Genomic DNA, 13,809 nt, shown 5'->3' with positions numbered 1-13,809 from the left:
AAATTGTATAGTAGAATTAGGTTTTGTAGAGTTAAATTATTGAATGTGGGTGCAGAGTTAAGATGAAAAAGTCTATAAGACGGTCTTATGTAATACAACTTATAATTCATTTTAATTATTTACAAACTAAATATTACTAATTTTTATCAACTATTGAGTATCTAACATTTTTTTTTGTTGTTGTAATTTATGTAATTTGATTATCAATCAATGGACAAAATAAGAGAAAAAAAAATGAGTTGAAGGGATTGAGTTTTTAATGAAATACAATTGTTGCTTCTTATATGCTAAAAAAATGCTAAGTAGTGGATTGAGACAAGTAACAAAGCTAAAGTGTTGGCGTGTGGGATGGTGCAAGGGGGCGTGTGGCATGTGCACAAGACATGTGCACCCAAGGACTAGGCATACCAATTACAAACAACTAGTTTTGTCGTTTGAGGGCATGTCATCGTTGCCTTAAGACATGGTGATTAAGGATGAATGAAATGGTTATGGGTGTCATCCATGACTCCCAAGGCCCTTTGGGAACTCATGGAAGTACTTGGATGCATAATCTTACCGGGGTGAAAAAAATTATGTACGGAAGCCATGAGACCGAGCCTCTACTAGAGTGAGGTTCATACTATATCTACTAACTAGTATAAATCTCATGAAAGGATAATATTCTAATCTAGAATACAAGTATGGTACACCTATCATCATGTTTTTAATTATAAAAATTAAAAATAAAAACAAAAATTGTATTCTAAATGGAACAACCTAACTTAAATCTTATGTTACTTATTATAGTTAGATCTTAAAGATCACAAACTTATAATGACATAATGTATCAATTGATTGAAATGATATTGTAGGCTTTGTAGCAATTTAGCAACATCATAATTCTTTAAAGGCTCCCTAAGTGAATGTGTTGTACTCTAATGGAAACTAAGAAGAGCAATTTAGCAACATCATAATTCTTTAAAGGCTCCCTAAGTGAATGTGTTGTACTCTAATGGAAACTAAGAAGAAAGAATCATATTACAAGGTATCATTATCTCGTCAGACTTAATAAGGCAACCAAAATCATGGAGCAAAAATAAAAAGAATTGGCATATAATAAAGAAATACGAAGTATTAAAACATCCCTAGACTTTGTCGATACAAAAACTAAAACAAAAACAAAAAAAAAAAGGCAGTGATTTATGAACATATACTATAGTTAGAGGCATGTGTAGAGCAATTATGCACATCGCTTGTTCCACGGTGCTACCCTCCATATGTACAAAGGGTACTTCCTACTTGTACTTAGCTCAACAAAGCGAGATTTTGTTTTATGTAGGCATTTATTTATTTATTTCTTTATATATATATATATATATATATATATATATATATATATATTTATTTATTTATTTATTTATTTATAATTTATGTTAGCTATTTTAGTGTCTTATGGACTAATAATTTTAACATATGAGATCAGATTTTATTTACATTATTTGTCATTTGTAGTTCTTTGTAAATAAAAGGATATAATGATGAAGTGCCACATATAAATGGTTAAAAGAATTTTGATTCACAATATAAAACAAGTGTCATGAACTTATAATTGTCATTTACATTCTTATAGATCGTGTCATTTTGATATTTTAAATTATATCATGTTTATTTCATTTCAGTTATTAATAAGGAAAATAGAACATTAGTATTTTCAACTAATTATGCCGGTTGTTAATCACAATGGTATTCTAAGCACATAGGTAGTCTAATCATATCCGAGTCATACTTTTTGGTCCCTATATGTGTTATCAATTTCCATTATTTTAGTTAAAAGCAAGTCCATTTACTTAATAGGACATTTAGTCTTATTATCTTAATACACCAATAACATGTGCTCCAATTATATTAAACCCTTTGTCACCAACTCTAGTCAGCCAAATATTATAAAAGCTGTGTAAAATGTACTTAGAGACATAGAGTGTACATTTACCTATTTAGGTAAGAAATGTATTGATGAATTATGTAACATAAATAAAAAGAAGAAAAGGCACATACTTGTATAATCTACTTTGTGTCTTCCATTTGCATATGACAACCATAGTCCATAAATTATACGAAGTATAAAGTATTATTGGATCATCGCTTACTACTCCGTACGAAGCTACAAGTAGTTTAAATCTTTGATTGGATGACATTATGTCATTATATATCATTTGAATTTTTTTTTTGGACATCTCAATTTATGAAAAAACGCCAAAATATGGAGTAAGATTTAAAATGGGAAGGTGTATCTCATTGTTATGACATAAAGTCGAGAAGAAGATAGTATAGTGGGCCGCTTTGTTCACGATTATAACGAGGTTTGCCAATTAAAAGTTTTAGTACCACATAAAAATTTAAAAAAAAAATTTAAAAATTCTTAATTTTGGAGTTGTGTAAAGAGCTTTTTCTCTAATTGGGTTTGATTTGATAATTTGAATCGCAAGTAGAACGGGCCTTTGTCTTTATAAAGTGAGACGACGTGACTCCACCGGCGGGCCCGTTATTAAGAAGAATCTTGTCTCTATTCTTTAAAAGGCCGATAAGATTAGTGGGCCTAAGGTTTACTCTATCTATTTTTGACAGTTAGGCCATATTCTTTTAAGCTTTTGGACAAGTAGGGTAGAACAGAGTAGATTTAACACAGTAGAGTAAGATTTTAACATAACAGATTGAATCATCAGAGCAAAACAGAGTTGCTCAAAAGAACAGGGTCTTAGGGCCTGTTCTCATTGACTGAACTCAGCTGAACTGAACTGAACTGAACTGAATATTTTATAAGAGAAGGAAATTAGGAGCTGAACTGAACTGAACTGAACTGAACTAAATTTCAACGTAAGAGAACAGACCCTTACTCTCTTCGTATCATAATCAAAACAATTTAAATGAAATAGTTATCCATATACAACTTTGATCTTAATATTTATATAGTATAGTATAACTATATATTGATTAAGTTGTAAAATAAATATATACTAAGTATATATATTGATTATAAAAAATTATAAATATTGAAATTATGAAAATATAAATTAGTACAAGTACTATTGTATGATTATATTTATTATGTATGTATAATATACCACAATCAAAATTCTAGATTATTTTATACACTTAATTACTTAGGGCCTGTTCACATTTATTTAATTTTAGTTCAGTTTAGTTTAGCTCCAATCAGTTCAGTTCAGCTCCTAATTTCCTTCTCTCATAAAATATTCATTTCAATTCATTTTAGTTCAGTTTAGTTCAAAAATGTGATCATGCCCTTTAATACTTAATATGTGTCTTAAAATCACTTACCTTTTAAGTGTTTAAATATTGATAGTGAAATTTTAAATATTTATCCGAGCAAAGAAAAAGAGAGAGAGAATAATACATGTAAGACAAGCCCTCCCCTTCTTTTAAATTTCAACTTTGAAAGTTGAAACATGCATCCAATGTCTCCATATCCATAATATAAGAGAGAATATTAGTATTTATTGATGTAAAAATATATAGATGTGGACATATTTGTCTTAGCATAAAACAACATATCTCCCCCCAAAAAATGTACAATTGAACTAAAAGATGCTCTTTGTTATGTTAAGATAAATTGCATTCAACAGGCAAACCTTTAGGAAACCTATTTTTATCAGTACAATAATTGTAAACCATGTAGTGTCTTTGCACCATTTTCATCCACTTTTTTTCAGAAGAGTTGACTTCTTGATTTTTCCATTCATCTTTTTCTCCATTTGTGTTTGACTTTAGGCAATTTGTTGACTTCGTTGACCGGGCCCACTTACAAGCTGTTATCCTGAAGCCACCATATGAAGCAACAAAAGGGGCTTCTTTCCAATTAGTCTTGACTCTCCCACCCATTGTAGCCCAATCATCTGCATTCCATAAACTTGCATATATCTTCATTGGTTTGCTTATTGGATATGGTACTCCTATTGATCCCCTATTCTTGAATTCTCTTATGGGTAGTCCATCTATCGAGAATCTGTGACACGTGTTTTAAAATTAAAACTGTTACGTACTCCCTTAGTTTCACAATAATATTTTTTTTTCCTACAACAAACTTCAGACCAAAAGCATATACATCAATTGTTACTATTAAAAAATAACAGAGAGAGTTTATAAGTCTAAACTTACATGATGTTGTGAGTATTCCACGTGATAGAATAAGTGTGAAAATCGATGGTGGGATCAAACCATAGTTTGAATTGTTGCTCTCGATTACCTTTTCCTTGACTAAATACATTGGTGTGAATTGTATAGGGCTCACCCGTTACATTTCCCAAGAACTCGAAATCTATCTCATCATGAACAGGTCCATTTGATGCTAACTGCATGTACAACAATCATAATCCACAATTAGTTTGTACTAATCAAGGAACATTATGACATTAGTACTTTTAGTAGGCCAGGTATTAGTTGTGTGAATTTGAACAAAGAGAGGAACCATTAATTAATTAATACCGTTAATCTGAACTTTAATCATATTATTGGTCCTACTCTTCTAGACTAATTCAAGGTTAAACCAAATTTAGGGATCATGTATATTCCATATTTCCATGATTATAAGAATATGACCTATAAGTTTGCTTTATTCAACTATGCATGTTATAAACTACGTACATACATAGTTTAAAGAAAGGAAACGCTAAGATAAGAAATTTAAGCTTACAAAGAAAGTTGTGACAGTGCCAGCAGAGTTGCGAGGAACAAGTTTGATCTTCATATCAAACTTCCCAAATAGGTATCGACTCTTGGACTCGAACCCTGAACCCGAATATTTGTCAAGCGTAAGGGTGAGGAGCTTACCATCATCAAACATTCCAACACGGTCATGACCCCATGTAGAATGGAAATTCTTCTTAAACTTACCAGCAAGGGCAACCAAGGGAAGGACCCATAGCATTAGCGTTACGATAAATACTCTAATACTATAATTAATACAAAGAAATGCCATGGGACTAGCTAGATAATTTAACTAATCTTAATTAGTGGATTACAATTTCTTCAGGAGTTTGTATTTGTTGATTATTAACTAATGCTTAAAAGGGTATTTATACCCTAAAAAAGCCAGTTAATAAGGAGGGTAAAGGCTTAATTAAGGAAGGTGGAGAGGATGGTTCACATCTTGAGATGTACGTTTACAGTTGGTGCATCAAAATTGCTTGGTTAATGGTGTACTAATAAAGTTTTGGTTTCATTTTGAGTGTATTTGTAGTTTATTTTTGGGTATATGGTTGACTTTGTTAGTGATATTGATATAATACCATATAATATGCATCTCAAAATGCATCAATTTATTACACAAATTAGGCTTAACTAGGGTTAACATTGGGAAATAGAAGAATCTGATATATACCAGCTAATTTAGCTAAACAAAGAAGCAAAGCCATATATGCCCATGCTGCCATGCATGCATGCATGCTCATTGAAAATCGATTATTTTCTTAAAGTTACCAACGTACTCCGTATAGTATGATCGATCCTAGAGCGAATCGGTGGATGAGTACAGGACTAACTTTATAAAGAAAATAGAGTTTTTTTTTTTTTTAACCTAAAGAATAATGTTAACTTAGAATTAAGACTGTCACAAATAGAGGTGTCAATTCGGATAACCGGATGGAGTTCGGGTCGGGTCTGTTCGGGTCGGATATGTTCGGATCAAAATTATTCTTTTAACTCGGGTTGGGTCGGGTTAAATTCGGGTCATGGTCTATCGAGTCCGGGTCAGATACGGGTCGAGTCAACTTCAGATCGATTCACTTTCGGTTAGGTGATCCAATTTATACCACCTTACCTCCGGCTGGAGTATGAATGAGTGAGGATAGCAAGTGGTAGGTGACTAGGTGCACACTTGTGTACGCTCTTACCTTTAATTTATACACAACGCGCAAACGTGACATACATTTTGATAGTACACATGACAAAGAGAAACACATTTAATCATTTATCATTAACATTATATTACTATGTATTTCAATTCATATAACGTTGACACTTTGTCATACACTAGCTATATATATAAAGTACCACTAGCTAGTTTGTAGTTTAACAGCCTCTAATTGACAGAAATAGAAGTCCAAGAGAGTCTTCTGTCTTCAGCTTGTAACTCAAGTTTTGGTACCCAATTGTAATCTAATAACTAATAAGCTGGCAAGTAATCAATTCAGAAATAGCACATGGATTATATTACTGCAAAACATTTAAGATTTTCGTTGTTTTTCCCCTGAATGAAGCCCTCACTAGATAATCCAATTTCTTAATTTCATTCTTTTATTGTTACAAGTACAGCAAGAACCTTCCCCCTTACCTCCTTGGTTCGCTGTCTAACTTGGGGGAAAAAAAATGTACTACGTACGTAGTTTAATTAATCACTAGTGTGTATCCCGGGAAAAAAATGTACTATGTACGTAGTATAACGATATGTAATACTCTCATTAATACAAATTGCTGAACGATATTGATGGTTAAAATTGTATCTTACGAGACAGATATCATGGCTATATAGCTGACTACGCCGAGGACTCAAGTGAGTCAAGTCTCTCCTTAAAATAGAGACAGAGAAAAGGGGGTTAACCAAGAATAGCAAGATTTTAGGTGTATCAAGTGAAACTTTCTGGATTAGTCAAATAAAATTTAGCAGTGTTTGTCAATTATTTATTATGGTCCTGTAAACAAACCCAGGTGACAGGACATACTACTTGTGTTAACAACCTAACATACAATTAAAAGCTTTTTTTAATCAAGAAATATTTAGATTACAGGCTTACAAAGCTATAAGAAGTCGTATAACTGATGTTCTTCTCAAAGCTTTTGAAGATTCCTCCCATAACAAATTAGTGTAAAAAACTACCCAAGAGTTTTATAATGGGTTTGCTTTGTTTACAATTAATACAAATTATATTCTTGCAAAACCCTCAATCTAGCCTATCTAGGCTATTTTCTTGTGCATAAAGGAGGGTCGATTGGCAATCCTGATTAGTAAGGCATTGAGCCAGGCCAGATTAGGGCACACACGACTCAACATGAAAAAACATGTTATATGAAAATAGGATAGGTATGGTACGTTATTACAAGTAAAATTCGACTAGGTATTTAAGCACCATGGTTTAACACAATTGTCAAATGGGTACGGACCAAGCGGCCTCTCTCTTTGGAATATATGGCACAACACGTAGCTCTAGAGCTGCGTCTAGACAGTCCCACGGCATCACTTTGGCACAACCCACGACACATAAGAAATTATACATCTAGTTTCATGTTCTGGTTATCCTGCAATAACTGAGGTTATCCTACTAACTGAATGTTGCTGCCATAATCAAGGTAGCTGGAAAAAATAAATATATTGCCACTTCATAAACAAGAATCATACTTTACTTTAGCTGAAAACAAATATGGTACGTAGTATAAAATTGTTAACGAAAAAAGAAAAATATGTAATTAAACCAAGATAAAATGTTGATACACCACTCAAGTAATTCAACATATCAACTTATACATAAACAAACACAGGTCTATAGGTGTATAAGTGTCCAGCCGAGTATCCGACCCGACTGGAACCCTCTTCTAAATCTCTAAAACTCTTCAATATACAATTTCTTTAATGGTCAAATCTAGGCACCCTGAATTCTACTTAAAAACACATCAGTTCTGCCATTGAGAAAACCTTCAGCTAACAATTACAAATTTTCTTTTGAAAATTATATCTATCTGCCTAACTCCAACTTAAGACATAGTTAGCAGTAATTTTGGGCTTTTAATTAGATGCCAAAATTACATGATCATCCTGTATTGTTATGACTAACAGGTTTCTCGATCTGTCTGCAGCTCAGCCAGCTGCCACAGCGTCAGCCCTTCGGTTATCCAGTAGTTGATGGAACTTGGCACCCGACTTGGCATTTTTCCCAAACATGTCAGCACCTTCCTCTGAGCTTCTACCAACAGAGCTAGAATTGTTGACCCTTGATAATAAATTTTCAGTGCTGTCTGATGGGTTACGTTTGGCATCAATAGTAGCTAAGTCGTTCTCTTCTCCTTGTGCAGATTGCAAATTTTTTAATTTACCCTGCATATGAGATGACCAATGCCTATAAGAACCAATGCAACGACTTGATGGATTAAGAGATGAAGAAGAATAGTCGACATGATTTAATTATACCGTTAATGCAGCATTTTCAAGACGGAGTTTCTGAGAGTTTTCCGCCAGTTGATTGATTTCTGACTTAAGAGCCAAGTTTTCAGCATTCAGGGTTTCAACTCTTCTGGCAAGTTCCTCAGTCTCAGCCTGCAATAAAATAAGCAAGGCAATAAGAAAACAAAGTTTATCTCAAGAGATGCTCACGATTGGTTTTATCAAAAACTAGCAACTATATATACGGAGTATCACATTACCTGTTTCCTCAGCCTTGATCTTCTCGCGGATTCTCGATTGGATTGCTTTCTCCTCTCCCGCTTCAACTCCCTCTCATTCTGTAGAAAATATATATTACAGGGCACATAAATGACTACTCTTGACCCAAAGCATCTGCTCTGATATGCTCTCTAACAGGTTGATTACTCGATTGTTGCCCAAAGAGAGCTTGGAAAACAAAAAAAATAACTACCAGATAGAAGGGCAATTACCTGAACGGGTTGTTGTGCCTGTAAGGGCTGTAACCAAGCTTCAGATGACACAAGTCCATAAGGAGGAGAAACAGTAGGTGAACTCACTTTCACACTGACCCCGGGATTCCTCAGCTCCAATGTGGTGGCCACAGCAGGTGAAACAACAGTTCCCACTACTAGTCCTGCTGCTGCACTTGCCGGAGTGACGGGAACTCCCAGCACCTTATCAGCTGGAGGAAGAACAGCCTTGGTCTCGGTTTTTTCAACTTCAACTGGTAGTACAATATTCAGAGATTGATGTTAGGTTTCAGAACAAAATAGATCATACTTTTATTCCTCTCTTTCTAGGCCACTCTTGCACGTCCTAACATGCCAACTGATACACTCTTTGCCTCTGGTTTGTAAACAAATAAATGCTAAAAAGGTAATGGAATACTTGACTATATCATACCACTAGTCGGGGTTCCTTCACGGCTTCTCTTTCTGTTATATTTTTTATCATCCTGCATAAGTGTACAAAATCAGAATTCAAGCAAACACAGAAATTCATGCAAGTGAACAGTAGGAATAACCACAAGATAGAACGTGGCTAGGTCCCTTACTTCTTCCGTGTTTCCATCACTTCCATTACTGGAACCCTCAGTTTCAGCACTGTCAATCATTGTACTTATAAATATTAGTTATTAGTCCAATATATCCTTGTTATAATACCCAAATAAACTCCTGAATTTACATCAATGCAAACAAGAATATTAGCAGTAAATGTACCTTTGTGAAAGTTTATTCTCAACATCACCCTCAGTCTTCTCAGCATTGGCATTCCCAATTGACATTGCAAGACCGTCAAACCCCTTAAGTTTTTTTATTAAACTTTTGTCAGCATTTTCAGATGATTTAGCAGGAGTATCCATGCTCAAAGGAGTAGCAACCTGCATCACTCACAAAAATTCATGTTGCTGTCAGAGCCATTTCATTTCACCACACTGGAATTAGATCTTTGAAACTTAAATTTCCATACCAATGGTTCACTCACAGCAGGGGTCACAACTCCTTGAGCATGTGCCTGAGAACCCTACACACAGGAAAAGGCAAGGATAACATTGTTAAAGCCTTTTTCATCTATGCTAGAGAAGCAACATGGGAATTTGAATATTGGACCGATCTTTCAATTACAAAGTACATGCTAAACCAGCAATGTTATTTTTTAAAGGGGAGAGGACCCTTACTAGAGGGATTGCAGCTGGGTGCGCATAGACTCCTCCTGGTGCATAAATTGCAGCATAAGGTGCTCCATATGGTGGTACCATAGGCTGAAAAATATGAACATTCTGGTCAATAAGGAAGAAAAAAATACGAAAGTTACAGATAACTGAATTCATCCTAGATGAATAAGATGCATTACATATCCTGATGAAAATTACCTGTGGAGGTCCCCACATATATGGGGGAGGTGGGTGTCCAGGCGCAACAGCTGAGTTGAAATATGGTGGCAAAGCAACTCTGTGGCCATAATATGCCTATAGAACATCGAAGTATCAATAATGTTTCACTTTAAAATAAATCCACTACTTATATTTGAGATCATGAATCATTCAAGATGTGCATACGGGATATAGTTTAGGTATTGACTTTAATTTTCATCTATGAAGGAACTAACCTGCATGGCTGCCCAATCAGGATACATATGAACACTATTCTGTTCCTGTAAAAACACGAGATAGACAAATAAACAAACATGGATCTCAAGTTTTGGTAAATTAAAGACAGACAAATTGACTGCAACTTTTGCAACACATCAAAAATATTCTTTCTAGTTTCTACATCCTTCTATGAATATTTTCGAAACAAGAAATTAAAAAAATAAATTAATAAACAAAAATATACTATTTATCAGAATATTTATGATCCATGAATTCTCATCTTACAGTTGCAGGTGGAGATGATTTTTCTGGCTTGGAAGACTTCCCTTCATCACTGCTTCCCATGATCACTCACGAAAGTCAAATTTCCAGCCTAATATTTGGCAAAGCAGCTGGTTATCTGAACCAAGTCAATCAATTAGAACTAAAGATGATCCATGAATTCAAAAATTCCGCAATAACAAACATCAGTGACCCCCTCTCCTCGTCCAAAAAATAAAGTAGCACGAAAGCAAAAGTGTTAACAAAGATGATAGATTCAAATCATGACTTCTCACACAATTTTGTGTGGATAAAATCCTTTTAAGACACATGATAGACAAAATCACCACATTTACTCGGCGCCTCCTCAACAGAAATTAGATTCAAGATAAACATACTTCTCTAGTTCTCTGGTATTCCATATAAATAGTTTGATGTAAATTCCATTCTTCTAATATGTTTAGGCAAAGGGTTACCCATGTTCAATTTACGACTAGAACAAAGTTCTGATACGTCAATTTAGGGTGAAAATAACATCTTCCGAGCTAAGATCAAACATCAAACCATAAACTATCAGATAAAGTCCTAAAGCAAAAAAAGCTTATAATTTCATCATAAATTTTTATTCTCATTCATTGAATAATCCAATACTAAAAACTCTACAATCATCCCATCAACTTAATGATTTTCATTTCTTGGATTAAACCAATACTAAGCTTCAAAATTTAGGTACTAAATCTTAAAAAGGAACAAATTTAATCAGTTAAGTTCAAGTTAATATCCAAAAAAAATATAACTTTCCATTATTGGTATTTTTTATCATTGAATTTATTTTCCAATATTGATTACATCTCATATCTCTAACAAAGTAACAATCATCCAATTGGAAAAATAAAAATCAAAACTTTACAAGATGCCCATCTTAAACAGAATCTACCATTAAAATTCCTTTCTCTTTTTTACAACGATAAACAGATCATGATGTCACCGTAAATTGGTTAGATCTGCATGCAAACAATTCCTACAATTAACATCACAGTTGATTTAATTCATGATTTATATTAATTAATTAGGATCATAGCATACAGAATTGCTTCAGTTTTAATTTTTAATTTTTTTTTTTTACCAACGATGAAAAATAATGAAAATAGGATAAAATCAAAGGGGCAAAATTGTCTATTTAGAAGCAGAACGAACACACAAAAGTAATGGACCCTTGAAAAGCAGGAATGACACGGCAGTTACACCTCCACGTTACAATGACTAAACTACCCTTCTCTTTCCACACCTCATCACTACTTTGTCTTCGTTATTAAACAATTAAAATAAATAAATTTAAAAAAAAAAAAAAAAAAAACACTGCACTACTATGCGCAGGTTGTATCAATTTAATTGTAAGATGAATTTAGCTAATCCATAATTCAACTACCTATCAACAATAAATACGACGTCGTTTAATATAAATCACTAAAAATCATCGAATTCAGAAATGGAAACTTCGAAAACAAAAATCGAATTAAAATTAGAAGCAGCAGAATTTTGTTTTTTAATTGGAAAATAAAAAATCAATTAAAAAAAAAAAGGAGAAGAAAAACATACCTTGGAATATAAGAATAAAAAATCTAAAATGGTGATGAAGAAGGAGATTGTTTTGTTGAGCGCTTAAAGTTTGGCTAAATTGACAGCATTGTTAAAACGACGAGTTTGGAGGAGAGAGAAATATAAAGGAAGAGTAGAAAGTAGAGAGTAGAGAGAGAAAGAAGAAAAGCTGAAGAAGAAAGAATGGGGAAGTTGAGGGAGGAGAGAGAGGGAGATTATGGAGGCGCCAAGCTAACATTCCACGTCATTATACACGTGTTAGTAGGTGTGGGCTCAGTAACGGGCTACTTCCGTATTTTGATACGCCGTATTCTATGTGTCACTACTCTGTATTCACATTTTTTTTACCCTAGTATCCCAAATTTGGAATGGAATTGGTTGTAAAACAACGGCAAATGTGACTATCTCGTGTCTGGTTTACTTGAGAGATTCTTATATATATCCCGTGCATCGTTTAATAAGTATTTTGTTCTTATTTTGGTGATTGTGTTTTCATTTAATCATCAAATGAGAATCAAAAATTAAAGTTAATTGGATGTATGCTGCACTCGGATATATAAAATAAATCCAGGTTTACTTAGTAGTGCTGTTTTGTACGTAGTATATGTTAACTTAAACAAATTAAGTTTCGCTAATACCGCTCGATGACACTTGTCAAGGAAAATAAATCCCATCTTGATGACTCGTTTATAGAACGGTTTTCATTCTTACTTGTTTTGTTTATCAGAACGAACCGCTTAAACTATTTAGTTAAGATATTTATCAAACTCACAAAGAAGTATAAATCTAACTAGTTAACTTCATAATTTTTAATTTTTTTAATTTTTTAATAAGTTAACTTCATAATTTAATCGACCCACTTCTACAACTATCAAATTATCGAAATACTTTTGCCAATACGTTAAAAGGGTTGTTATATTTTTATTGTTCTATGTGTCATTCGTAAATTTCCAATCTCGACCTGATAGATATAATAAAAGAAACTATAGGACACGTCTCATGTAATGTGTTATATCACCCAATGGTATTAAAACGGGTTTAATAAGGACGAACTTGATTCAAACCCACTAGTATAGTTGGTTCAAAACTCAAATTCTATTAGATTATTTTGGATACACTACTTGTGATATAAATTAATTGAGTATTTTTTAAGATTATATAAAGTATATGTGTGTATGGTGTTTAACTCATTTAAATGTTTTCATATTAGAAGAACGAGTAATATAATTGCACACTTGCACATCTTATTGCAATGGGTCGTTGATGTAAACTCGAATGTTATTATCATTAGTCAATTTCCCCATAGCTTTTTGAATTTTGATGGAAATGGATCTCTATTACTAATATTCTCGCTTTTTTCTATTATTTATTTATTTTAGAAAAAGCTAAATTTGGATAGCTCATATTTGGATAGTTCTTTAGCTTGTTGGCACTAAACTTAACCTATTTGAGATCTAATTGGCACTAAACCTTTTTTTTTTCTTTTTTCTAGGAAATAATTGGCACTAAACTATATCAATTTGAGTTTTTCTTTCTAGCTAGACTAGTGAAATAGATGTATACTCTTTCCTTTTTTTTTTTCTTTTTTTTTTTTATGATATGATGAAATCATGAAACAGATGCATAATTATAATGCAAGGAGAATAGAGAATGGATGGAAACATTGTGATCGTAGGCTCATAGC

General features: G+C 33.2%; 1 protein-coding gene and 1 pseudogene across 3 annotated transcripts; both read right to left on the bottom strand.

The window, feature by feature from the left end:
* Positions 1-3,540: 3,540 nt before the first annotated feature.
* On the bottom strand, positions 3,541-4,978 carry LOC145640693 (xyloglucan endotransglucosylase protein 7 pseudogene; annotated as a pseudogene).
* A 2,494-nt stretch (positions 4,979-7,472) lies between these two features.
* LOC145638597 (common plant regulatory factor 1-like) lies at positions 7,473-12,379 on the bottom strand. 3 transcript variants are annotated; one of them, XM_081689584.1, is made up of 13 exons: positions 12,126-12,379; positions 10,551-10,638; positions 10,283-10,327; positions 10,047-10,142; positions 9,852-9,935; positions 9,644-9,697; positions 9,394-9,554; positions 9,228-9,276; positions 9,077-9,128; positions 8,644-8,897; positions 8,413-8,490; positions 8,180-8,305; positions 7,473-8,086 (listed from the first exon to the last, which is right to left on the bottom strand). In XM_081689584.1, the coding sequence occupies exons 2-13, from the start codon at positions 10,608-10,610 to the stop codon at positions 7,850-7,852; spliced, it is 1,296 nt and encodes a 431-aa protein (XP_081545710.1). In that variant the 5' UTR covers positions 10,611-10,638; positions 12,126-12,379; the 3' UTR covers positions 7,473-7,849. The 3 variants fall into 3 exon arrangements, with proteins under 3 accessions (XP_081545710.1, XP_081545709.1, XP_081545711.1); XM_081689583.1 differs by having other exon boundaries at positions 10,551-10,665; positions 12,126-12,378; XM_081689585.1 differs by having other exon boundaries at positions 9,644-9,688; positions 10,551-10,665; positions 12,126-12,378.
* Positions 12,380-13,809: the final 1,430 nt, after the last annotated feature.

Source organism: Chenopodium album, chromosome 7 (genome assembly GCF_948465745.1).
Source record: "Chenopodium album chromosome 7, dcCheAlbu1.1, whole genome shotgun sequence".
In the NCBI taxonomy this organism is placed as follows: Eukaryota; Viridiplantae; Streptophyta; class Magnoliopsida; order Caryophyllales; family Amaranthaceae; genus Chenopodium; species Chenopodium album.
Note: the sequence above shows the minus strand (reverse complement) of the source record. Positions and strands in the feature narration are given on the sequence as shown.

What these genes read in the sequence shown, in the direction of transcription:
- LOC145638597 (XM_081689584.1), bottom strand. Translation starts at nt 10,610, where the DNA reads ATGGGAAGCAGTGATGAAGGGAAGTCTTCCAAGCCAGAAAAATCATCT. An exon ending in AATCATCTCCACCTGCAACT is followed by an intron (nt 10,328 to 10,550) that starts GTAAGATGAGAA and finishes GTGTTTTTACAG; the next exon opens with GAACAGAATAGTGTTCATAT. An exon ending in GATCAAGGCTGAGGAAACAG is followed by an intron (nt 8,306 to 8,412) that starts GTAATGTGATAC and finishes ATTTTATTGCAG; the next exon opens with GCTGAGACTGAGGAACTTGC.